Raw genomic sequence first — 27,866 nt, 5'->3', positions numbered from 1 at the left:
AGGAGTGTTTATCAATTCTAGGCAATAGCCATTGCGGATAATTGATAACACCCAGTTGTCTGTGGTGATATTTTGCCAATATGCGTGGACCTGCTGTAGTCTCCCCCCCCCCCCCCCCCCCCCCCACAGGAGATGTGTGGAGTGGAAGGGAGTGAACTAAGTCACTGTTTTGGTTGTGTTGTTGGTTGTTTAGAGGTTTGGAATTTACCTCTATTTCTAGACTATTGTCCTCTGTATGTTCCTCTAAACCTACCTCGCTGGTACTAGGTATGATATGTTGGTTTTGTTTGTGAAGTTGATGCCTCGGAGGATTGTGGTCTAAAACCTCCTCGAAACTGAGGCTTATGAAATGACTCCCTATATGGTGTAGTATACAGAGCACCGATTGCTTTTGCTGTATCAGAGTCTTTTCTCAATTTTTCTATTGTAGTGTCCACTTCTGGGCCAAAGAGATGTTACTTATTAAATGGCATGTTTAACACAGCCTGTTGGATTTCTGTTTTAAAACCAGAGGAGCGCAGCCATGCATGTCTTCGAATGGTAATTGCTGTGTTGATGCTCCTTGCAGCTGTAGTAGCCGCATCAAGATCAGACCTTATCTGGTTGTTACTGATAGCTTGCGCTTCCTCTACTACTTGTTGTGCCCGCTTTTGGTGTTCTTTTGGGAGATGCTGTATGATATCCTGCATCTCATCCCAATGAGCTCTATCATAACGGGCCAGTAGTGCCTGAGAATTAGCTGTCCTCCATCGATTTTCTGCTTGGGACGCAACTCTTTTCCCTGCAGCATCAAATTTCCTGCTCTCTTTATCAGGAGGGGGTGCATCTCCTGAAGACAGGCTATTTGCCCTCTTTCGTGCAGCACTAACCACCACTAAATCCGGAGGCACCTGATGGGTAATATAATCAGGGTCAGAGGGTGCAGGCTTATATTTCTTATCTATTCTAGGTGTGATTATTCTTGATTTCACAGGCTCATTAAAAAGGTGGTCTGTGTGTTTTACCATGACTGGTAACATTGGGAGGCATTGGTACCTAGAATGTGTTGAGGATAACGTGTTAAACAAAAAATCTTCCTTCCATGGTTCTGTGTGCATTGTTACCCCATGGTAAGGTGCAGCCCTGGCTATGACCTGATTGTATACTGTAGTATCTTCAGGTCGAGATGGTTTAGATGGGTAGGTATCAGGATCGTTATCTGGGATGGGATCAGGATCATAAAGGTCCCATGGATCTACAATGTCTTCTTGTGAATCAAAAGAATGTGTTGGAGAAGGCTTTGGAGGAGGGCTGGTGTGAGGAGAGGTAGATAGGTGTGGAAAATTAGAAGAAGACTGGGGAGGTACTGGCTTCTCTTTCAGCTTTGGCACTTTAGCTGGGGGCTGTGCAGTGTCCATTTCTTCTTCGAATGCCAGCTTTCTCTTTGTCTTTAGAGGAGGTGCTGTAATAATTATCTTCGTCTATTTATGGATGTGTATCCTAGATTGCCTCTCATCCATAACTTGTAGAATGGGCTCAATGTCTGACTCTTCCTTAGAGGCTTTATGGCTTTCTCGTAGTTTTTGGGAAAGTCCTTGCTCCTATGTATAACATGTCTTTTTCGGTTCCGAAGTTTGATGCTTTTTCAGTATGTATTGAAAATGTTGTGGAAGGTCTCGTCTCCAAAACTGTCTTTCTAATTTTCGACTCAGAAAATTGTTTTTTTTTTTGCTGAAGTCCGAAATGGAGCCCTTGATAGTCTTTGTCAACTCCGAAGTAGTAGGAGGTGTGGCCTTTTTCGTTGCCGAACCCGAAGGTCGGTCACAGACAGGCTTTTTTCGGGCCGAACCATGGCCTTCTAGCAGTGGTGTACCCAAGGCCTTATGATGTTTCTTGTGTGGGGGTGCAGGGGCAGACGCACTCACATGCTGGCTGGCTGTAATGGGTCTTTCATCTTCGGACTCCTGCTCAGACTCTGTGTCTCGGATAGAGACTGCTGTTTGCGCCTGCTGCTCTTTGGTGACGTTGAGATGTGCACTACTCTTCGAAGCCATTTCCAGCCTTCTTGCTCTTCGGTCTCTAAGTCTTTTTCGATCGAAACGATTGACAGGCCTCACAGTTTTCCTCCCGAAGGTCTGGAAAAGGACACAGGTTGTAAACCAAATGCTGGTCTGTGTATGGGTACATGGCGTGGCACCGAGGGCAGCAGCGGAATGGAGTCCAATCCATCAGGCTCTCCACGCGGTCGGCCCGAATTGGGCGCGCGCCCCCCGAAGGGCGAATGTAAGGAAATGCCTCCTTGGCATGGTTACCCCCTAACTTTTTGCCTTTGCTGATGCTAAGTTATGATTTGAAAGTGTGCTGGGACCCTGCTAACCAGGCCCCAGCACCAGTGTTCTTTCCCTAAACTGGACCTTTGTCTCCACAATTGGCACAACCCTGGTAATGAGGTACATCCCTTGTAACTGGTACCAAGGGCCCTGATGCCAGGGAAGGTCTCTAAGGGCTGCAGCATGTCTTATGCCACCCTCGGGACCCCTCACTCAGCACATGCACACTGCCTCACAGCTTGTGTATGCTGGTGGGGAGAAAATGACTAAGTCGACATGGCACTCCCCTCAGAGTGCAATGCCAACCTCACACTGCCTGTGACATAGGTAAGTCACCCCTCTAGCAGGCCTTATAGCCCTAAGGCAGGGTGCACTATACCACAGGTGAGGGCATATGTGCATGAGCACTATGCCCCTACAGTGTCTGGGCAAAACCTTAGATATTGTAAGTTTAGGATAGCCATAAGAGTATATATGGTCTGGGAGTTTGTCAAACACGAACTCCACAGTTCCATAATGGCTACACTGAAAACTGGGAAGTTTGGTATCAAACTTCTCAGCACAATAAATTCACAGTGATGCCAGTGTGCAATTTATTGTAACATACACCCAGAGGGCATCTTAGAGATGCCCCCTGAATACCTACCCGACTTCTAGTGTAGGCTGACCAGTTTCTGCCAGCCTGCCACACACCAGACATGTTGCTGGCCACATGAGGAGAGTGCCTTTGTCACTCTGTGGCCAGGAACAAAGCCTGTACTGGGTGGAGGTGCTTCTCACCTACCCCCTGCAGGAACTGTAACACCTGGCAGTGAGCCTCAAAGGCTCACCCCTTTTGTTACAGCGCCCCAGGGCATCCCAGCTAGTGGAGATGCCCGCCCCTCCGGCCACTGCCCCCACATTTGGCGGCAAGGCTGGAGGAGATAATGAGGAAAACAAGGAGGAATCACATACCAGTCAGGACAGCCCCTAAGGTGTCCTGAGCTGAGGTGACCCCTGCCTTGAGTTTGGAGGATTCCCCCAATAGGATTAGGGATGTGCCCCCCTCCCCACAGGGAAGAGGCACAAAGAGGGTGTAGCCACCCTCAAGGACAGTAGCCATTGGCTACTGCCCTCCCAGACCTAAACACACCCCTAAATTCAGTATTTAGGGGCTCCCCAGATCCCAGGAAATCAGATTCCTGCAACTTGAAGAAACAAGAAGGACTGCTGACCTACAAGCCTGCTGAGATGGAGGAAGACGACAACTGCTTTGGTCCCAGCCCTACCAACCTGTCTCCAACTTCGAAAACCTGCTCTAGTGACGCATCCGACAGGGACCAGCGACCTCTGAAGCCTCAGAGGACTGCCCTGGACTAAAAAAACTCCTGTGAACAGCGGTCCTGTTCAAAACCAGCTATTTCTTTGCAACAAAGAAGCAAATTTCAAAGACTGCACGTTTCCCGCCGGAAGCGTGAGAGTTCACACTCTGCACCCGATGCCCACGGCTCAAGATCCAGAGAACAAACACCTCAGGGAGGGCTCCCCAGCGACTGCGAGCCCATGAGTAACCAGAGACGACCCCCCCTGAGCCCTCACACCGACGCCTGCAGAGAGAATCCAGAGGCTCCCTCTGACCACGACTGTCTATAACAAGGGACCTGACGTCTGGACCAACCACTGCACCCACAGCCCCCAGGACCAGAAGGAAATGAACTTCGAAGCAGGAGTGACCCCCAGGCAACCCTCTGCCTAGCCCAGGTGGTGGCTGACCCGAGAAGCCCCCCCTGTGCCTGCCTGCACCGCTAGAGTGACCCCCGGGTCCCTCCATTGTTTCCTACCTGAAACCCGACGCCTGCTTTGCACACTGCACCTGGCCGCCCCTATGCCACTGAGGGTGTATTTTGTGTGCCTACTTGTGTCCCCCCAAGTGCTCTATAAAACCCCCCTGGTCTGCCCCCGAGGACGCAGGTACTTACCTGCTGGCAGACTGGAACCGGAGCACCCCTGTTGTCCATAGGCGCCTATGTGCTTTGGGCACCTCTTTGACCTCTGCAACTGACCGGCCCTGAGCTGCTGGTGTGGTAACTTTGGGTTTGCCCTGAACCCCCAAAGGTGGGCTGCCAATGCCCCAGAACTGAGACTTGTAAGTGTTTTACTTACCTCCTAATCTAACCTTTACTTAGCTCCCCCAGGAACTGTTGATTTTTGCACTGTGTCCACTTTGAAAATAGCATATTGCCATTTTTTCAAAGACTGTATATGATATTGCTTTTATTCAAAGTTCCTAAAGTATCTAAGTGAAGAACCTTACATTTAAAGTGTTTAATGTAAATCTTGAACCTGTGGTTCTTAAAATAAACTATGAAAATATATTTTTCAATATAAACACCTATTGGCCTGGAGTAAGTCACTGAGTGTGTGTTCCTCATTTATTGCCTGAGTGTGTACAACAAATGCTTAACACTACCCTCTGATAAGCCTGCTGCTCGACCACATTACCACAAAATAGAGCATTAGAATTATCTAATTTTGCCACTATCTTAGCTCTAATGGGAACCCTTGGACTCTGTACACACTATTTCTTACTTTCAAATAGTATATACAGAGCTTACTTCCTACGGCAAACAAGTGTTTTTTTTCCGATGGTACTACTGGTTCGATGCTAGATGGAGAACGTGATTGAGACAATACCGATGAAAGGCAAGGTTTTCTAAAGTTTTCCGAATCGAAATCTCAGAGTGGGAGGAAACACGTCCGTACCCGACAGCGGAAAGAAAACAATCTAACAATGGAGTCACTGAACATTCGCAATGGAACAGAGAGAAGGAGTCACTCGATCCCATGACTCTAAAAGACTTCTTCGAAGAAAAACAACTTCTAACACTCCGAGCCCAACACTAGATATCGTAATCGATATGCATAGCATGTGTACCTGCAGCTAGACATGCCATCGAACAAGCTGAGGTGAAGATAGCTCTGGTGGAGTGGGCCTTGACTTTGTTTGCCAGTGGTTTTCCTGCTAGCTGATGAAAAAACTGTATGGCGGCAGCAGTCCACCGAGCTATAGTTTGGTTAGTAACAGGATATCCCTTTTTTTTTTTTAGCTGTCCATAGCCTACAAACAATTTGTCTGCTTTGCGAAAGCTGTTAGTCTTTTGTATGTAGAATTTGAGACATTGCTTGATATCTAGGGAATGTAGCGCTCTTTCTGCTGGAGTATGAGGATTTGGGAAAAAAGTTTTCAATATTACTGGTTCACTCAGATGAAAGTCCAAGGGAGCCTTAGAGATACATTTAGGATTAGTTCTGAGAATGACAGCTGAGTGATTGTAAATGCCTGGATGTCACTGACCCTTTTTGCTGAAGTAAGCACTAGGAGAAGCGCTGTCTTCCAGGAAATGTATATCAACTCTGCCTTGTATCATTTGCGATAGTACAACATTGAGATGGCAGGGAGGAGTAGGGATTTTTACTGGAGGAAACAACCTGACTAGTCCCTTAAGGAATTGTTTTACTATTCTGGAGGACCATAAAGATGGAGAATTCGCTGTACGGTGCAATCTAGAAATGGCTGCCAGGTGTACCTTGATGGATGAGTGTTAATTCCTGATTTTGGCAAGTGAATAAGCTATGGAAGTATCTGTTCTGGAGCAGTTGTCAGAGGATGGATGTTGGAATCCTTACACCATTTACAGAATTGTTTCCATTTGAGTTTGTAGGTTTTATTTGTAGTCTGAGCTTTAGCATTAGCGAGCACTTCTCGACAATCGGTTGGAATATTTAGCTCAGCAAATTAATTGAATTCAGGAGCCAGGATAACAACCAAAGAGAAGTTGGGTTGGAATGGCAGACCTGGTCTCAATTCATCATTAGTAAGTTCGGTATTGGTTCCAAAAGAATGTGAAGCTGCTCAGAGAGGAGTAGGAGCTCTGGGAACCAAAACTCAGCCACTTGGGAGCTATAAATTACAGCCGGCAAGGTTCCATCTTAATTTTCTTTAGAGCTCTTGGGATCAGTTGAATCGGGGGAAGCGTAAGCATAGATTCCTGATCAGTTGATTAAAAATGCACTCCCCTTACAAACCTTTCTGCGGTTGTCAGCTTGCGCAGTACTGCCATTTCTTGTTCTCCTTCGTTGTGAAGAGGTCTAAACTGGGCTTGCCCCAGCAAAGAAAAAGATGATTGCGCCTGGAGAGATAGCGCTGGTCAGTGTGTACCTCCTTGCTTGTTGGAGTGCATGTTTGTGGTGTTGTTGGTTTGGATCAGAACCAATGAGTCCTTGATCTTGATCTTGATTAGGAAGGACTTGAGCGCTAGAAAGATGGCTTTTAATTCTAACAAGTTGATGTGGAGTGTTGCTTCCTGGGTGGTCCATTTCCCTCTCACTGTCAGGTCATGGAGATGAGCGCCCCATCCCTCTAGGGACACGTCTGTGGTCATTACATGTGTCGGGCTTTGATTGAGGAAGGAGAGAGCCTCGGAGATGTGTGATGTCTTCAACCACCATTTCATGACCTGCTTTATTTGTGGGGTTATTTGAACAATGTCGTCAAAAGATCAGTTGATCTGCACCCACTGGTTGTCTAACTGCTCTTGAAGTGATCTCATGTAGAGACAGCAGTTTGGTATCAACGGAATGCAAGAGGAGAGCATCCCCAGAAAAGATTTGTAGATTTGGACATAAGTGGACTTTCTTTTGTCGAGGCGCGGCACTACATTTCAAATCTTTTTTGCCTCTCTTGAGAGGCGAAAGCTTTTGCTTGTTCCTGAAAGATGATGCTGGTTGTAGGAGTTAGGTGTGACTTTTGATAATTGACTGAGAGGCCTAAGGTTTGGAAAAGAGATAGGCATGTTGCTGTGTCCCTGGCTGATTGCCCTGATGTGTTCGCCTTCATGAGCCAATCGTCCAAGTACGGATACACTTGAACTTCTGAGATATGCTGCCATCGGAGCCAAGACCCTGGTGAACATTAAAGGAGCTGATCTCAGACCGAATGGTAACACTTTGAATTGGTAGTGGGTGCCGTCTAAACTGAAGCGTAAGAATTTCCTGTGGCTGGGGTGAATAGTGTAGGAAGCTGGCCTGGTGTGTGGTGGGTACCTAAGGTACTTACACCTTATAGCAGGTCCAGGTATCCCCTATTAGTGTAGTGTAGGCAGTGTCTAGAAGCCAGGTTCTCTAGAGGTAGCTGTGGATGAGCACCCAAGGCTTATCTAGAAGACATGCAAAGCTCATGCAATACCACTGTAGTCACACAACACTTACACACATGAAAGATAACACTCAGTTGTACAAAAATAAAGGTACTTTATTTTTATAACAAATTACCACAAACTACTAGAAGGGTAACCCACCATTAGGATGTAATACACTAAATATATAAACTAGTAACCAGAAACAGGCATAGAAAAGGTTAGAAAACAGTGCAAATAGCAATAACCGATAGTGACCCTAGTGGGGAGCCCAAACCATATACTTAAAAAATGGAATGAGAACAAGGTACCCCCACCTGGGTAAGTAAAATCTGTAGAGGGGGGCTGGGAGTACTGGAAAACCACAGAGGTAAGTAACACAGTACACCCAGTGACCAGGAATTCAGGAGTAAATCACTGGATTTTTCCCCCAAACCACCCAAATGGAGGAAAAGAAGAAAAAGACACCCAGACAAGACTGCAAGAACACTAGCGGAGGATTCCTGAAGAAAGAAGACCTGTGCAGAGCGGGGACCAAGTCCAAGAGTCACGGTGAAGTCCAGGAGGAGTAAGAGATACTACCCACCCAGTTGTAGTTGCAGGAGTTGGTAGATGGTAATGAAGAACAGGTTAGCACTGCAGCCCTGGAGCCGTAGGAGAGTTCCTGATGGATGCAGATGATGTCCCATGCTGGAAGGAAGATTGCAGACAGGTGTCGGATCAGGAATTCTACCAACAAGCCTTGGCAAAGGCAAACTCGTGGTTAGTGGAAAAGTGGTGCTGCCGGGGACCAGCAAGGTCTAGGAGGACTCAGCCCAGGAGGGGGAGTCACAGGGGACCCTCAGCGTCACAGAGAGTCCACAGGAGCAGAGGCAGCACCGACAGGAGTCCCATAGGACGGGGACACAGGAGTCGTATAAGAGGCCCGCGCAGCACTACAAATGAGGATCCCACGCTGCCAGAGAACCATACGGGAGGCTGGACTTTGCAGAACGGAGTGCTGGGGCCTTGAGCTATACATCGCCTGAAGATCCCTAGGCGGAGATGCAAACAAGCCTTGGAAGCTGCAAGAGAGGCAGTGCACGGGGTACTGTCCTTCGTGGGAAGGCAAAGGCTTACCTCCATCGAAGTTGGACAGCTGGCAGAGAGGACCAAGAGGTCTACTCCGGACCACCGCCTGTGATGCAGGAACCATGCAGCTCAAGATGAGGGGAGATCCACACATATGGTCGTTGTTTGCTGAAGGTGCCTGCGGTTGCAGGGGAGTGACACCTTCACTCCAAAGGAGATTCCTTCTTCTTTTTGTACAGGCGGAAGAGTTGCAGTCTTCTGAGGCTGCATGGCGAGGGAAATGTTGCAAAGCTGGCAGGAGCCCTGGAAACAATGTTGCAGAAGAGTTCTCTCTTCTTGGAGGCAGCTTGTCGGGTCCTGGAGGTTCCAGTCGCAGTTCCAGAGGCCAGAAGTTGAAGCAGAGGCTGCAGAGCAGTCCTGCTGGAATCTTGCAAGCCGAATCGGAGGACCGACCCAAGAGAGAGACCCTAAATAGCCCTGAAAGCAGGATTGGTCACCTAACCATGTAAGCACCTTACAGGAGGGGGCTCTCACATGACCCACTTGGCCTGGCCACTCAGATCTTCCAGAGTTCCCTACCAACCTTGGAATCAAGATGGCAGAACCCAGGGACCCTCTGGAGGAGCTCTGGGCACCACCCCTGGGGTGGTGATGGACAGGGAAGTGGTCATTTCCCTTTCCATTGTCCAGTTTCGCACCAGAGCAGGGACTGGGGGTCCCTGTACCGATGTGGACTGGTTTATGTATGGAGAGCACCAAATGTGCCCTTCAAAGCAAACTAGTGGATTTGGGAGGCTACCCCTCCCAAGCCAGTAACACCTTTTTCCAAAAGGGAGAGGGTGTTATTTCCCTTCTCCAAAGGAAATCCTTTGTTCTGCCTTCCTGGGCTTGATCAGATCAAGCAGCAGCAGGGCAGAATCTGTCTGAGGGGTGGCAGCAGCTGGCCTGCTCGGAAAACCCTGTTAGATTGGTGGTAGCAATGCTGTGAGTCCTCTAAGAACCCCCCAGAGTGCATGGAATCATACCTCCAATACTTGAAACACTATTGGGGTATGACTCTGACATGTTTGAGACCAAACATGCCCAGGTTTGGAGTTACCATTATGTAGCTGGACATAGGTAGTGACCTATGTCCAGTACACACGTACAATGGTGTCCCCACACTCACAAAGTCCAGGAAAATGGATCTGGAGTATTTTTGGCATATGTTTTGATGTGAGTTCATTAAGAGGAGCTACTATGGAGCCATAATTCTTGATGAACCACCTGTAGTACCCAGTGAGGCCTAGGAAGGCTCTCACCTGGGTCTGTGTGGTAGGGGGAGCCCACTTTAAAACAGACTGGATCTTCCCCTGCAATGGTTGAATCTGGTCTCTACCTACCAGGTGGCCCAGATATACAACCTTCCCATGCCCTATGTGGAACTTAGAGGAATTGATAGTGAGGCCTGCTTTTTTCAGAGCCCCCAAAACATTCCAGAGGTGGACCAGGTGGTCACGCCAGGTGGAGCTAAAGACATCTATGTCATTGAGATAGGCTGTCCTATAGGCTTCCAAACCTTGGAGGACTGTATTCATCAGCCTCTGAAAAGTGGTAGGCGCATTCTTCAAACCAAAGGGCATAACAGTAAATTGATAGTGCCCTCCAATAGTTGAGAATGCAGTTTTTGGTTTGGCACCCTCTGACAATTTGATCTGCCAGTATCATGCAGTCAAATCAAAGGTGCTTAGATAATTGACAGATGGCAGTGTATCTGTGAGCTCACCTGCCCTAGAAATAGGGTGATCATCAGTCTTTGTGAATGTGTTGAGCCTTATGTAATCATCACAGGATCTCATCTCCCTTTTCCCATTTGGGAGTGAGTTTTGGTACCAGTACTACTGGGCTAGCCCAGGGGCTGTCAGAGTGCTCAATCACTCCTAGGTCTAGCATGTGTTACACTTCTGCTTTGATGCAGTCCCTAACATGATCAGGTTGCCTGCAAATTGTACTTTTAACAGGCAAACTGTCCCCTGTGTCAATGGTGTGCTCACACCATGTTGTCTGACCAGGTTTCAGAGAAAACAGTTCAGAGAACTGACCTAGGAGGTTCCTGCAGTCCTCTTTCCGAGACTCCAAATAGGTTACCTCACCCTTCTTCTCCACTATAGTATGGGGACCACTCCATTTGTCTCGGAGTGCCCTGGGAGCCTGGATTGAAAACGGGTGCATGCAGCCATTTCACCCAGGCCTGCAATGGCAGGCCTGCAGAACCCTTTGCATGGGCTCCTTATGGGTGGCAGAAGAACTGGTGCAGCCCATAGGGATCCGCTGGAACCCCAATACCCTGGGTACCTAGGTACCATATACTAGGGACTTACATGGGGGGACCAGTATGCCAATTGTGGGAAGAAAAATGTGCAATTTAGAGGAGAGAGCAAAACTACTGGGGTCCTGGTTAGCAGGATCCCAGTAGACACAGCCAAACACACTGACAACAGGCAGAAAATGGGGGTAAACACACTGACAACAGACAGAAAATGGGGGTAACCATGCCAAGAAAGAGGGTACTTTCATACAAATAGGGGTATACAAATAGGCACCTTGGAGATCTGAGGCCATCATGTGATCCCTTTGATTGAGCAAGTGTAATGAATTCTGAAGAGTGACCAAAGGGAATGATTATTTTTTAAAGAATTTGTTTATTTGCCGAAGATCTAAGATGGGGCGCCAGTCTCCTGTCTTTTTCCGAATGAGGAAGAAGCAAGAGTAGAAACCGGATCCCCTTGAGACTTCCGTACTATCTCTATTGCTCCCTTGTCCATCATTGTGATGATCTGTAAACGGAGCTCCTTCAAGTGAGCAGGTGGGGGTAATCATGGTGATACATGTGGAGGGGTTTGTTGAAATTCCAGGGTATGTCCTCTGGTGATAATATCGAGAACTCACCTGTCTGAAGTAATCTGGGACCATTGGTCGGAGGAGCTGGAAATTCTGCCCCCTATCTAAGTATTGCAACAGAGGGTGGTGGCTGGCACCTGGTGGAGGTCAGTGCTTTCTGGATGTGTCCTTGCTCCTATATGAAGACTTTCGTCTAGTGGGATGTCTGTAGGCTGCCAATGGTGGTTGTCTCTTGGGTTGTTGTTGTTGCTGTTAGGTGGCTGTACGAAAGTGCCTTTGATAAGGTTGGTATTGCCTATATTGGTGGAGTTCGACTCTATACGAGTAAAGCCCCCTACCTCTTTCCCCTCAAAAGGGCAGCCTTCTGAATTGTAGTGTATCCAAAGATCTGGCCGTCTCTGTCTTTATCAATTGTAGTGCCTCATCTACATGCTTCCCAAACAGGAGTTCTCCATTGTATGGCATGTCTAGTACCCTCATCTGAACTTCCGGGCAGAACAAAGTGGCTTTTAGCCATACCTGGTGTCTTAGTACTGGAGCTCCGGCTACCTGTCGAAAGCCTGTGGACGAGACATCTATGCCACAATCTATGATCTCTGCGGAGATCTTCTCTCCCTCTTGTAAGAGCTTCCATGCTTCAGATCTAGCATCCGCGGGAAGGAGATCAATATATTTGGAGATGTCCAACCACATCTGGCAGTCGTATAGTCCTAGGATCGCCAGTGGGTTTGCTGCTCTGACCGTTGTAGCCACCATTGTGGAGAACTTCTTTTCTATGGTATCCAGGTGCCTTCCTTCCTTATACCGGGGCACGGAAAGTGGAGAGGATGGGTTTCTGGACCTGCTTGAGTTATCACAAAGTCTGTTTTGAGCTGACCAATCAAACAAGCTGGTGAGTTTTCTGGTGCTTTGTGCTTTTTATCCAATCTGGGAAGTACCGCTGGTATTGAGGATGGGGATCTGCATAACTTTAAGGCCCTCTTCCCAAATAAAATCTACAATAGGATCACACAAACTAACTTTCTGGTATCCTCTTTAAAGTCGTGAAGAAAGCAATCTGACTGGTTTGTTGCAATGGGAAGTTGGAACCTATTGGCAGCTTGTTTTAACAGTATGGAACCCTCCTATGTCCTGTGGCGGAGAATCTACAGGCGGTAGAGTAGAGGGGGATGGTGTGTGTGTTTGGTGGTAGTCCCATTCATTGGGGAGTGCGGCGTGTCCTGGATCTCACCTTCTTTCTGGTCCTCGTCCGAGGAAAGAGAGTCATTTTCGGGCAGTGAAGATGGAGATGGCAAAGGTGTTGCAAGTATCTGGAACCCTGATGACTGATCCCTGGTAGAAGGACTAAACAGCTGTGGTTGTGGAAGTGATGTTCCTGGTAGTGGAGTTGCTGATCCTGGTGGTGGGAATTGATTTTAGTAAGCTTGCATCATATGTTACAAATTGGCAATCAGTGACACTGGCATCTGCACTGTTGGTTTTTGTTGTTGTGAACTTGCGTCATGTTGGTCACCAAATGATTCATGGACACACAAATGTTCATACTGCTGGTCTTCCTCATCGTCTTCCTGGCATTTAATATGTAAATATGACAAGCCACTGCAAACAAACCATCATAAGAATATTCATCCCCATATTCTTCTTGATCTTCCTCCTCATCAAGAAGATTTTCTAGAGGTGCAAGCAATATTTTACTGGGTGACGTATGTGTGGTAGTAATGTCTCTTGAGCAGATTTACACTTTACAGCTATTAATGTTAATGATAGGAAAGACAGTTTTGCTGAGTGAATTGTTTGTATCTTCATCGACGGCGTTGGCGATGTGTCTGCTGGATATAAATGGGTAATTGACGGTGCTGTCGTCAACGGTTTTGTCTTCGATGGTGTTTCTGTCAATGGTACTATCGTTGACGGTGCTGTCTTTGACGGAGTGGTCGTCAGTGGAGCTGCCGTTGACGGAGCTGGCATCAATGACGTTGCGGTCATCGATGGAGCCGTCGATTATACGAGCTTCGACAATTTAAATGTCTTTGATGTAGTCGATTTCCTTACCGACTTCGACACGCTTGATGTTGAAGAGTGGATTCTCTTCGTCGATGGGTCTATGTAGGAAGATTTTATAAACGCTTCCTTACCCAGGAGTATTTTCGACAGTAAAGCAGGTTCATGATGATCAATGTTATCATCGTCGATGATAATGGCGACTACATTATTATCATGGGTGAAGGCGGTGCTATAAACGTTGCCGATGCTGTGGTAGCAGTGGTGACCAAAGCTGTCATCGACGATGCACTCGCTGACGGCCTCGTTGACGAGACTGAAATTTTCTAAGTTGATGGTGGCAGAGATCTGGATGTTTTTTTTATTTTAATAGCACTGGCAGCTGGTGTGGAAGGAATAGAATTACCTTTCTCCTTCTCTTTCTTTGAAGTGGAAGGAGTTTCTTCTGCTTTTTCTCTCACAGAATGAGTTTTCTTGGCTCCCTTACTTCGTTTTGGAGAGAAACTCTCCACAGATCTTTTCCTCTTCTTTGATGCTACAGACCTCTGTGAGGTGTTGCTGTCATCATCATCAGAGAGGGGGTATTCCTTGGACTTATTTTTTTGTAGCCATAGCAGGAGCCTAGTCTCTCTGTTTCTCAAGGTTTTGTGAGGAAAGGTTCAACACATTTTACAATCTTTCAACTTCTGTTCTGAATGAAGACATTATATGCAGTTCTTGTGAGGGTCTTCACAGTGGAGCCTTAGCTTTCCAGAGGTGCTGCAGGGTCGGAATAAATCTTTCTTGGCTATAGACATAATGTAGAATTCGCAGTCCTACAGGTAAACAGTATTCAGGAAAATAGCAAACTGAGCAGAGCTCAGGGAGACGTGCTGTAGAGAATCTGAGAGACTGGGGCCTCTGTGGTGAGGGTTTTAAAGGGTGCTGTTGCCTGACTGGCTGGACCTTGGGTCATTTTTAATAACACTGATAAGCTATTCAAGTTAATGTCTTTTGCATTAACTTCAATGTAAAATTTTATTTACTGCTTTCTATGTACCGTGGGACTCCCTCTTTGACAACGGGGAATTATTCAAGCATGTGAATCTAGGAAAGATACTCCAATACTGGAGAAGTTAATGTTCAAACACACCCAAAGAGTTTGGAACTGGAGTACAGGACATCCTACTTTCTATTTTTTTTTTTTTTTTTACTGACTTCTTTCTGCACACACATTTAAATTATACATTTTCAATGCATTCTTTTCAGAATAAATCACCTTGTCTGGTCATGTGATTTTTCAGTATCTGGTTAAAATGAAATTAGTACTCAAACATCTGGCACTTTTTTCAGTACTATTATAAATTAGACAATATATAAATTATAAAGTTTCGAAAAAATTGAGCCTGAGATTCTGCCACTTAAACATTGTGTATTATGTGAGAGATCCAATGCAGTTTTACTTGGGCAGATCCATGCAATTTAAGTTAGCTGTCTCAGACAGGTACAAAATGTGTGATTATAGTCAACATGATCTACAAATGAAACCCGGAAACTATTCTTTGGAGTAATGTGGCTTACTGGAGGGAATCAACCTGATACGTTTTAAAATTTCTTAAGACCAGCTAGACTTAGAGAATGGGATAAAATAAAAAATCTTTCATGTAGCTTTGTTGTTATTTGACTCTTCAATTGTCCTTTCTCTTGCAGTATTTTGTGACTGAAATGTCATCTTATTTCCTTTCTTTGACCAGAAATATTAAATTGAATGATATTATCTATGTTACTTTAATGCCCTAGATTTTTGCTGACCTTCTTCCACACTCTCAGGCTACTAGCTTCATTAAAAGGACTCCTTCCTTCACTTTTCATATCAGTATTCGCTTTCACAACAGAATTTCAGATTGTCTTACAGCAAACAACATTCATCAATATTGAGGAAATAGCATACAGAAAATGCTTAGCTTGCCATGCGTCTTATTTCATTGTGGTTCATTAACTCTTTATCCCTTGCTCTGCACAAAGTTATTTGTTCCACTTTCATTTCAATGGCATGGATTGCTACATTCACAATTTACTTCACCAAGAATAGTTGGAATTTTCTTAATGACTACCTTTTGATTCCTGTGTACCACACTTGAGAGGACATTTGTGAGAGTTGACAGGAGCATGGTACATTAATCCAACATATTTCAGGCTCTGTACTTAAGTATTTCTGAAAGTTTGAATTACATTTGTTACTTTTTTTTTTTTTTCACAGCTGATGTAGCATCTCATTCATTTGGTAAAGTCCTAATAGTGTGACTTGTACCTCTTACCTCAGTGGGACCTTAAGCTTTAACACAATTGTGATACCACTGTTTTATAGTTTCTGAAATCTGGTATAACTAAGATTTGGACATCTCATTTACATCTGATCAATTACATGAAATCTAATTTGAGGAGTTTACATCATTTCCTTTTGTTCTTTGAATTCATAACCTTGTTAAAATTTCTATTGGGAGGATTTATTACCTCCTCCTTGTCTAACTTATAGCATGATTATATTTGGAAACCTTATAGATTTAGACTGCCTTACCTATCACTAACTTTAGTGAATTGCTCTTAGGCAACTTCTTGGAGTTAACTTGTCTTACTGTATTACTCAATCTGAAGAATAATTTTAACTTGAAGAGAAAATAGGTGTTAGAAAAACCCATTAAATGATCTAACATGCTTTTTATCACATCAGAAATATTACTCACATTTTGTTGGTTATAGGTAAACAAAAATAAGGAAATTCCAAAGATGGTATGCAACTAGGGATTTCATTCCATATAACAAAATTTGTGTAACTTAGAGTCATTAACAACCACATAAGTGAGCAAAGTTTGAAATAGTTGAATTTGCATATCTATTTATTCAATGCAGTGCTAAAGCTCCCAATGTAGCTTTTAAGTATGCACAAAATTATTTCATCATTTGAGCTTCAATAATGAAGGAAGTTTATTTAACCTCAACCTGCACAAGTTTCATTTGGGACTAATTAAAGGCCAACTGTATTTGATATGGCACCTATAAAGTTTGATTACAACCATGGTCAAATACAAGACTGACTAATAATTCATTTAAAATTGTTCTACCACGCTGTCAATATAATTTCTAAATCAACTGACCCCCAACTTCAATGTGCTTTTATGCAAAGGAAACTACCATAATAATTAGAGCCTCTTTCACAAGCAGAGTCGATCAAACTGAGAACATTCACTGAGCTGACCTACACAAATTCTTGATTCATTTGTAATAATTGGGAAAATGATAAGTGCTAAGTTTCAGGGTTGTTTGTTGAATTTCTGCTTTGCCTAAAATACTTAGCTACATCATGAGTCCTCCATTTCCTACTGAGATTTTGTCCACTACCTTCCCGGTCCTTTAGTGTGATATAATTAGGGACCCTAAGCAGACTTTTAAAATGGAGTAAAAATTAGTGTTACTGGCTAATGGAAAATGTAATATAATCAAGTAGCAAAACCATGCCCCAGCTTTCTGGCCAGATGGCCTCACAAATGGTGCACTATGCATGTAAAATGAATTGCATATATTATATTCGTCACTGATTTTGTTTATTCTATGGCATCATCTTTGAAGGTTTGCTTTTAAACCTATGATACCCTGAAAACAGACAGACTTCAGACTGTGAAAAGTGTATTTTATATAGCTGACTAAAGCTGGTGCATAAAGATTCTTCCCCTCTACTTTAATCTTTTGAAATGTAGCACACCTACTGAATTGTTACACCACATACACTCGGTTTGAGAGCACAAGTATCCTAAAATATATTTTGGGTTCACTGTAGAAATTCACCCCTCACTGGATTATGAGCTGCAAAACACATCCAATTCTGAGCCTGCCTAAAACAAAGAGGTGCTCAAAACGGGTTTGGCTGCCTACGTAGTACTGTCCATGTACCCGATCTGCAAGTGATTATCCATCTCTGCTCACATTGTCTGTGCGGTGGTCAGTACACATCCCAATGGCCATGGTAGCCTTCACTTTGGTAGAAAACTGGAAACAGCAGATGAACTGCACAGGCCATTAGTACTACCTTGCTGTCTGTATTTTACACATTCCCTTTCTCTTTTTGTGGTTATCCACCTACATGCACTTCAGTGAGAATCACTTGCCCTGCACTGGACAGGGAAGGAATATTAGAGTACGTAGAAAACTAATGAAATTTAAGAGGGACAATAATAAACATACATCACAAAATATGGTAACAGAAGTGAACCAGGTTTTCTTTTTTCCTTTGGTAAACTTGTTTTCAGGTAGCTGCAGCCTATTTGTAAGCTCTTTGGATTTGAGCACAAATGGGTCACTGGCTGGGCGATAAATTAGTAGGTTGTTAACTTTGTGGACAATTTACACCCAATTACACATTTTACTGGTGTTGGCTGAGCAGGTGGTGCTAGACTGACCAATTACGGAAAGGTGCCCCCCTAATCAAAAGGACAAATATTAAGGCGCAAGTGACAACTGCTTGAAGAACGATTAGAAAAAGTTGACCTGAGCACGAGCAATCGGAGGTGTCACCATGTAATGATATGAGAATTTTGACCACTGACTCCACAGTGCACTTAGCCTAGCACTACACTGTCACATTAGTGACCACCAGCTTCATTTTGCCTATGGACTTTATCTTAGCATTAGACACTGCTACGTTAAAAGCTGCAAGTACTTTTTCACATTGTACAATGTGCACATGTTTTTATTCTTCGTATTTTTTCCCACGAAGGACGTAGGCTGATAAGAATGTACTCAGACGGCAGGGAACATACTTGTTTTGGATTGGCACCTTGGGATTGTGGCCATTTCCTGACGTGTTATTTTAAAAACAGGACTAAAGCAATCAGCATTTTTTGAATAAATAAATTTCTGCAGGGAAAGGGAAGTTCTAGACTTTTCCTTTCTTGTTTGTTCAAAGTATAAGAGGCAGAGACCAGATGGACCGGGGACAGAGAGTGTTTGCAGATCTCAGGCACATCCAAGATGCTGCAGTGTGCCATCCTTCCCATGAGGATAATTGATCTCTCTCTCCTCGATCGATTCTGGGATCTGGCGATCTGATTCTGAAAAGGAGGGAGATAAAGCAGTGATGCCATTTTCTCAAGGTGATGCATATTTTTTAATTCATTATTTGCTTTGCATTATAATATAGATACATATATTTGCTGTGTATATTGCAGTGGAGAATCATTTGTACATTCTTTCATTTCATTGCTGTGACCATTTTTAAACATGTGCTTTCAGCATGCTAATCTCCTTTTAGGAACCTTGCATAGAGAAATAATAAATGTCTTCTTTGGACTAAGAAGCACCTTCCAGAGATTTTTGTCAGTGCATGAGTGTTTCAGCTCGGTTATTAGTGAAGCAAAACACACCATCACACGGCATAATGCCACCCACACAGATACTCAAAAATATGATTAAACAGCATTCATTGTTGGAGCTGATCACTTCACTCACGGAGGGCATCAAGCTGGTGTAGTGCATGGCAGAATAATTATGTTGGGGAGGACTTCACAGTGTCGGTAGAAAGGCCTGTAGAAACTAGGAAAGGGGAGGTGGTGGCTAAAGGGACTCGCTGTAGTATTTGCCGCAGTGTCAGTACTAATTGCTCAAGCAAAGTGGCAGAAACCTGGCATCTCGGAAAGCTGTATTGGTTATTCTGTTACTATTTGTAATACTCACTTGACTTTGGTCCATCACCTTGTTTTGTTTACTCTTTAGTTAATTTAGCCCCATACTAGTTTTACCTTTCTTATTGCCTTTGATTAATGTTTTTTATTTTCAATTTCCAGCTCCGACTGATACCATTTGGGATCAACAACTTCTTCCTTTTCTACACAAGATTCCCCCAGGCTCCTCATTCTCTTCAGCTCTGCTACACCCTCCTACCATTTCCACTAAAGGGTCTGATAGATTCACAGCCCACCACTTCTCTGGTACTAACTACTGGAGCAACACATTTCTTTAGGCCTCTGATGACTATGCTAGCAAGCAGTGGCTCGGGCCATATGTTCCCTAATTGTCTGTGTGAAAGGGGACATCCAGTTGCTTTGGTGTGACTGATAATTCATAGTCACAAGAGTGATAGACCTGAGATGATTTGCACCAGGCTTCTTCTTTCACTTTCTTTGCTCTATTGTCCCTAGGAGTTATAATAACTTCCCAGTAATCATCAGGGCAGAGGCAAGATGTTCCATTGACCTGAATGACCATGTCATATTCATGCATTGGGTCTCTGTTGCCCTGGCACCTGGCCAAATCAGCATCACATGCGGGGTGATGATGTGCACCACCATCAAGGCAGCTGTTGGTGAATCCCTACTCCCCTTGACCCTTGTCAATGTAACCCAGCCCAACAGGGACACAGGCTCCCCCTTTTTCTTTTAGACTCTGGGTTACTGAGAAACTAGGACAAAAAACAATTCACAGTACTTAATACATTAGTAGCATTCTCCTTGGGTCCTAAAATCACTGAGTTGTATTGTCCATATTAAAGAACTGAGATTTACATAGTATGGTGAGGAACTGCTGTCCTTAGATCACTGGGTAACATTGTCCATAGACTCTAAACGTTATATTGAATATGGGTTTCTACAGCAGAAGTACAAGCACATATTAGTTTAGTTTGTCTTATTACTTTATTGCGGCTCAAGGACCCATAAAAATACATTAAAAATATACATTATGCACATTAGCCATTTCACCCAGATAATTTACTTCAAGCATAAAACTAAAACATGTTACACCCCCTATTTACAATGAAATCCCAACAAGCATCTTTAAAAACAAGAAAAAGCAATCCTAAAAGAGACATTACAAATGGTCAGCAATGATAATAAATAAGCCAGCTACAAGGAGTGACGCAATCCCACAAACCTTTTCTGTATACACCAAATTAGGAACAAATATCAAGAAACTGCAAAGACAATAGGTTGGTGAGTATCAGATCTCAAGATTCTCAGTGCTTCAATACAATGCAATGTTCCCAAATTCCTACTACTCATTTTGAAGTAGGTTTCTTGTAGGCTGGGCAGAAAAAAAAAAAAAAAGAACGAGAGCATCAGTTTCCTCTTCTAAGCCAGAGGAGGGGCTAGCCTGACCCAAGGCGATACACCTACTACTCCAATTGCTAGTAAATGTGCGCAGGGGAAGAGAACCATGCCTGAACTGGAGAAAGAGCTTCCTGGCTAGCGCAGGTTGAACTTCACCCAGAAAACCTTCGAATCTGTAAAAATCCTTATGGCCTAAAAATCTTAGGGTCAGAGAGCCTAGGGAAGAGTTTGTTAGAAGAGATGACAATTTATATGCTTTGTAACATTTAGTAAAATCCAGTTTAGAAATAGCCTAGCAAGCCTCTGCGGATTATTCCACAGGTTAGCTTTTCTCATGCTTTTTAGGGTTTCCCTAATGTAGCGAAGCCACGACAGTCTCCCCACACCCAATAACCCTAAAATCTCCTCTACAGCCAAACTATAGTGGAGATCAATTCAGGAGTAGCTCATATTCTTTTCCAAAAAAAGAGAGGCCTGAGTTCAGTTTCCTCCAAAAATGGCCTAATACCCAGATCTAGTTTAAGGGGGGATCAATGGGGTACTGAAGGGGAGATTCACCAGTTGCCATATAAATGTGTTCTCTATCTGCATGATATTACTTGGAGGTTTGTGGGCCCAAAGCTCGGCCCCATATATAACTGCCTCCAGAGCTTGCGATTTGCAAATCTCAGTGGCAGGACTTATCAGCTTAAAAAGGGACCCCCCCTAAACACCGTGGAAAGCCCACAATTGAATTGCACCAGCCTAAGTCTTTGCTTGTCAGTGTGAAACCACCAGTCCATACGTTCACTAAGCATAATCCCTAAGTAATCAAAAGTTGAAACCCTGTCTAGCGGTATCCCATTCAAACCTGGATTGGGGCAGGTGAAGTACGAAGGGTTAAAAACCATTAATTTCGTTTTATGCACATTTATTTTTAAGCCCCTCGCCTTGCAAAAAACATTAAAACTATCAAGAACCCTTTCAATACCCATCAGGGTCTTTGAAAGAAGAAGGGTGTGGTCAGTGAACATCAGCTCACCTTAACTTAAGCCAAATTAGGGGCATCATTTTTTATGTTATTGAATAAATCAACTAGACCATTAATGTACAATAAAAATAATGTTGATGCCAACATTCAGGCTTGTCTAACACACTTTCTTATGGGAAAAGGTTCACAGAGTTCCCCCTATTTGCTGCAACGTATCTGAGCATAGATTCCCTCATTGAGCCTTTGAATTATCTTGCACAGGTATGGAGGAACGCCTCATATCTGCCAAACCACGCTATAAAATATCCCTGAGTACCAAGTCTAAGGCTGCCCGTATATCAACAAAAATCAAATAAAGGCTACCATTCTCTAAAACCACTGATTTCCGATATAGAAGCTGGAGTCTAAAGACTTGATCTATGGCAGAGGTATGTTGCAGACAGCCTGCTTGAAAAGGGCTAAGGACCTTCTTATCATTTATCCAGTCATGAAGCCTTTCTAGTATCACTCTGGAGAACATGTTTTGCATCGTATCTATCAGGCTTATAGTCTACAATTAACAGGCATCAGTGGGGAGCCTTTTTTTTCATAAATAGGGATAATCTCTGTCCCGCCCACGTGGAAGGAGAAGGCATTCCCTCGATGATAGCGGTAAAGACAATCCAAAGAAATGGGCCCCAGACATATGGTGCTGAGCGGTAGATAACCCCTAGTACTTTATCAATGCCCGGTGCCTTACAAAGGGCAATCTTATTAATAGCCCTGAGAACTTCCTCAAGAGTGATTGCAGGATATTCCTTCAAGTCATGAGGAGAGAACTCTATACTAGGCCTGCTCACAATGGTGTTTCCATCCCCAGTGTCACCCCGATCTGTTGACGCCCCCATACAAGGATCGAAAATGCTCCTTCCACATGTCCACAGGGATGTTATTTTCCATGCAAACACTGATCTCAAGATTCCCTGTTGCTACTATTCAACAGAATGCCTTAAAACCATTGCTCTTAGTAGCACATACTAGAGTTTCCCATTTCGCTATCTCCCACCCTTTGTTTTTTAGCAAGGTTAATGGTATTTTTATATTCAACTTGATTCAGATTAAACCACTATCTTTTGTTTTTATGGCCTTTAATACAGCAATTTTGGCTAGTCTACACTGTTTACAAAACCATATATTTGTTCCTAATACCCCAAGATCAAGCTTCTATACAAAACAGATCTTTAAGTGCACAGGCCAATGCTTGATGAATCTCGGCTACTCCAGACCATTGGCTGGAATTACCCTCTAGGGAAATTACCCCACTCAATTCAGCTAGAGTTGTACCAACTACCTCATTAAGTGATTTACTAGAATCAGGGGTCTGCTCCAATATGCTCCATTTAATTATTCACCTATTAGGGACCAAACTGAGCCTTCCATCCAAATGGTCTGGTTCTGTAACAGTAGCCCTTGTGGTTGGGAGCACTAAATTAAGGGAGAGAGCATTGTGGTCATTGTCATGTCGAAGAAGTACTTCCATATCTACTACTGAAGACCATCGCGTTACATCAATAAGAATATAATCTATCAAGGATGTCCGTCCCTCTCAATTATACATATGCGACCCCTGTCTGTCTGATCATGTACATCCATTACAAGCGCGTAAAGAATGGTTTACAGTAGGCACACTGATTTAGAGTGCCAAGGGGGACCATTTCTTGACTGGAGGTGTGGACAACATTGGGATGGCCCACAATCTATCTTCATTACATAACACTTCGTCATAGTTGACTTCAAGGAGCTCAAAATGGCAATTACAATCGCCACCCACCACCTTGAAGGTATTCTCTGATAATGTAGACAGAAGGGTAGATAGGTGCTCCACCACAAGGGACTCTTGACCACTACTAACTGGTCTGAAATAAACTTTGACCACATAGAGATCTACATTGAAGGGAAAGGTGAGCAAGAGACATAAAATGTCTTAATTGTAGGTCTCTACTGTCCTGACCATACATCCCATATGGATAACCCCCCAGAGGGAGGGCATACCTGCCCCCCACCCCCAACTGCTGTTGTTTTTTTAAATAAGCAACTATCATATTGGTCTATAAGAGAACCCCAATCAATGCTATCCAATTTACCCTTCAGGCCAGCAATGTTCCATGACACTACTTTAATTGTATTTAAGAATTGTGGCAAACCTGTTATTTCTACTACCCACTCCAGATCTTCTGACAATCTCTATTGCGCAGCTGTCTGATTTGACCCCCCTGACTTGAAATTCCTATTGCAATAGTTGAAAAAGTCAGAACTAACCAGCGACCCTACTTCTTTTCCACACCTGTCATCAATGGTATTGCATAAAATATTAAACTCCTGAATGCATATAAAAGACTCTGCGATGAGACCGTCCCTCAAAGCCTATCTATTTGCTGAATCAAAACCGGGTGTCAAGCAGGTACCACCATACTTATTAGTGGCTTGATGGTGGGGCCTAACCAAAAAGGAGGCGATCTGGCTTCTACAGTAGCTAAAGTGCACCTGCTCCCAATTCCTTCCCACAGAAAATTCATGACTTCCCTCAGTCAGTCCAGAAAACAAGGCCAGCCTGGTAGCACTGAGTCAGTCCATCCCCTCCACAGCATCATATCTATTAGCTATGGGTACCCTATATATTGAAGCATTTGGATCCTGGATATTAAAGTATCTGCACATAGGGAATGAATTCAGGGCGCAAGGGACAAGGCGTTTAGGTTTACCAAAAAATGGGGGTCTGTAAAAAGCCCAAGGGTAGAATAGTTATAGAAGAGCCTAGCTCCTGTGTATGTGGTTCATTTTTTATCAGGGACCCACGACAAGATCACAACAGATGGGCAGACGGCTGGAGGTAAATTAATGATGGGAGGTTTTGGATTAAAAACAACAGCTGATTCTGTGAAAGCTCCCTCTAGGCACTGGTTCTCTCATTGCAGGGATTGTAATCAAACTCCCCTGGTTCTGGCCTGCCAGCTCCGTGTGGCTAACCTGGGTACCCTGTGACATCCCCTCACACTAATGCTTGTAATGGTGACCCCAATCAGGGCAGAAAGAGAGTCAGAATCCGTCTGACTACCTTTTTCCATTACACCCCTTGGCCTCGTTGGAGCTAGGCATAGAGCATCCCTAAACATGTGTTCCACTCTTTCTAGTCGATCTATAAAAAGCGAGAGTTATGCGAATAAGACAGATGTGACTTGGGCCAAGATATGCCTCAACAGTGCCCTTATCCCAAGCGACGGACAGTCCTCCTCAAGGTTTTGCTCCAGGTCACATTTATCCTCGGGGCATAATGGCACAAGATCGTCTCCGCCTCCTCTAGTAGGCTTGTGGATACGTGGGGGCTTGAGCTTCCTCGTAGTTTTTAAGTTGGGTTCCCCACTTAGACCCTTTACCATGGAATAATCATTATCGGGGGCCTGTCACTGGCCTTCTACTTCGGGCTGAGCTGCTTCCAGGGGGGACCTCTCCGCAGAAAGCTCTAAGCTACCATGAGAGGGAGTCTGGGTGCCTATTGTAAAACTGTGTACATCATGATCAATGAAAGCTGTCTTTCTGTTAATTCAATTTCTGAGGCCACTACCCCTTTAGCCCTTTGTAACATCCTACCAATCAATGTAGTTTTTGGGGATGACACTGGTGACAGGACCCTGCACGGGCACTTCCGCTTATCTATTACTCACAACTTAGCGCTATCTTCAGCGGGCAGAGGCCCAGGAACAGAACAAATGTCTCTTGATTTCATTGACAGGCAGCAATCACTTCATGGGCCACTTAGATGCAGACAATGAAAAGACTGCAATAGACGGGCTACAATAAGATAAGTTAAAATTGAAAAACACTCATCCCTCCAGAGCCCTTATCACAGTCTGCAACCAGATAAACTTTAGGTGAAAAGAAGGGGCTTAGCCCTGCCTCATCCATCGGCCCACTCTTGTCCCGGGCACGTACCTGGGCACGCCCCGCTCTGCGGTGTCAGCAGCGCACTATAAAGTGCTCCGGTCTGCCCCCTGGTCCAGAAGGCACCTCCTGCTTGTTTAGCACGATGTTGTAGGGGCCTCCTCCACAGCCCTGAGTGGCACTGGGACTTGTAGCCCCCCCTTGGCGTCAGCAGTAGTGAAACCAGTGTCATATTAATATTCACTGTTCTGCATTTTTGTATTGTAAGTAAAGACACTCTTTTAAAGGTAGAGCTCTACAAAATAATGATAGACTGTTTTCTAACTGTGTTTGTGTCTAACAATCTGTAAAAACGAAGTTATAGGAGCTTTAGTCATAGAATATCTAAGAGCTACACCATATTCACCATTAGTAAGCCTCGACTGCTCAACAACTCCACTCCATGGAGCGAAGACACAGAAAAGGAGCACCCTAGCATCCAATGTATTGTGCAATAGTACCTCAGCCATGACATGCTCAATAGACACTGGCTGCCACTGGGCCTGGAGAAAAGGCCTGAAAGATGATACGTGAAACATCTGCATATTACACAAAGTTAACTTCCAGGAGTTCCATTCAATGCAACAACCTACTCTCAGATTTCAGGCTGAATCCTAAAAACTTATGTGCATACAAATGAATAGGAGCACTGGTATTCCATGTAGTACCGATTGTGCTTGTGTTAATGAGTGATCACTTCCTTAAGGCTGATGCATGCATGTCACTTGGGTAGTTAATCATTTAAGCCTTGGAGCTGAACCATATCTTTATGTCTTTCTTCACCTACATCAGCCCTTCCTTCCCCTATCATGGGTTATTCAACATCCACAACTGAAAGCCATGTCAGCACTAAGCACACACTTAAGGACCATAGGCAGGTCCCTATGACTCACAACTCAGGAACATATACCACACAATGTAGATCCTTTCAAGGACCCAACAGTCTGATGGCCTCTCCAAAAAGGAAGCTTTTCTTTTTTATGCATTTTGCACTACACCACAGCGTACTAAATCCCCATGTTCTGACTAGCGAGGTAAATTACACACACAGGCTACCAAGAGACATTTTTGAGCGATTAATAGCCATCATAATTATTATTCAATGTCCCTGCCTCTTCTTCAAGATTCAATGCTTATGCTCACCACAGAAGACACTACCTACCAGACCAACTGGCCATGTGAGTTTCTGAACATAGGTCTGTGACTTGCTGTAGATGCTTCTCCCAACATCTTGTGCTTGTGTCTGTTGCAAATGATGCTATTCAAGGCACCAACCACTCTCCACGATCAGGTAACAATGTCTATTTTTAAAGACACTGCTCACTACTTAGAAAACCACTCCACACTGTTGGTTCTCATCAGGATATTATGCAATGCAGGTCAGCATGGCAAGGGAAGATGCACGAAGCACTGTCTCTTTAGAAGCTGTACATTCTTGTCTTCACCACAAAGTGCATGTTCATGGACTCTCACACAACCATCTCCCCTATCAAATCAACTTTTTTCTAAAGCAGGTTGGAGCCCCCAACTCAGATGTTCCTCTAATTTGTATCTATATCTAGTTTGAAGCTCTTTCTGTACTCATCTATTCTTTTGGGTTTCTTTGTCTTGCCTAAAATTGAAGTCTCTCAGACTCAAGGGCTCCAGATGCGATAATTGTAGGTTGTGTTTGGATATCAGTGGGCAGTTACTTTGGGATTCAGTTTTTCTACTATGTTTGCCTGAAAGCTTCCCAATGGCCTACTTGTGCTTCAGTGGCCAGGTCTGGAGGGGTTTGACGTAGAGGTTTTGCTCCTGCAATAGATGGCAGAAGGTTCTAATCTAAAAGTCTCCTGCCTTACCTGTTCCAGTTGTTCCAGCGATGTGTTCAGAATATGGTTCAGTTCTGCAAACATCCTCGTCAGCCCTGTATAAAGGATGCAGATAAAAATTGAGAGGCTGAAAAACACAGACATTGAGTTATGTACTGTATAAAATGTGAACATATGTACGTTATTTTAAACTTTATTTTTTTCAGACAGACACAAAAAAAAGACAATCCATAAGCATCTTTCCATTACAACCAATGTCTTGCTTTAGGCATAGCAATCAGTTCCTAATGAAAGCAGAACTTCACTATAGCAGGTAGAGTTATGAAATCAGGAGCACTAAATAGGATATAACGTTTGCGCCAAAACGTCACTAGTCAAAAGAGAACTCTTATGTCAGAAGAAAAAAATTTGCACAAAGTATAATACACCATCCCATTTCTGGGCATAATTTTTTTCCCCCCACAATAATAAACAAATTACATTACAGAGTCTACCCTTGTGAGGTAGCTTCATCATGCATCCTTAGTAGTTACCAGTCAAGCATACTGTTTTCCACATATAGGATGTATAGTTTCTGCATTGTCGTACCCTGTTAAACTTTGCTGCCCCCACATTAG

At 44.1% G+C, this 27,866-nt stretch overlaps 1 protein-coding gene across 4 annotated transcripts in view; it reads right to left on the bottom strand.

Moving 5' to 3' along the window:
• ELP6 (elongator acetyltransferase complex subunit 6) overlaps positions 1-27,866 on the bottom strand; it is a 224,565-nt gene that overhangs the window by 170,386 nt on the left and 26,313 nt on the right. For all 4 annotated transcript variants that reach the window (XM_069210886.1, XM_069210884.1, XM_069210882.1 and 1 more), the window contains exon 2: positions 27,280-27,344. In XM_069210886.1, coding sequence (XP_069066987.1) covers positions 27,280-27,333 — 54 coding nt within the window. In that variant the 5' untranslated portion in view covers positions 27,334-27,344. The remainder of the gene's footprint in view (positions 1-27,279; positions 27,345-27,866) is intronic.

The sequence above is a fragment of the Pleurodeles waltl genome, chromosome 10 (assembly GCF_031143425.1).
Source record: "Pleurodeles waltl isolate 20211129_DDA chromosome 10, aPleWal1.hap1.20221129, whole genome shotgun sequence".
NCBI classification, from domain to species: Eukaryota; Metazoa; Chordata; class Amphibia; order Caudata; family Salamandridae; genus Pleurodeles; species Pleurodeles waltl.
The sequence above is the reverse complement of the archived record's forward strand: the minus strand, read 5'-3'. Positions and strand labels throughout refer to the sequence as shown.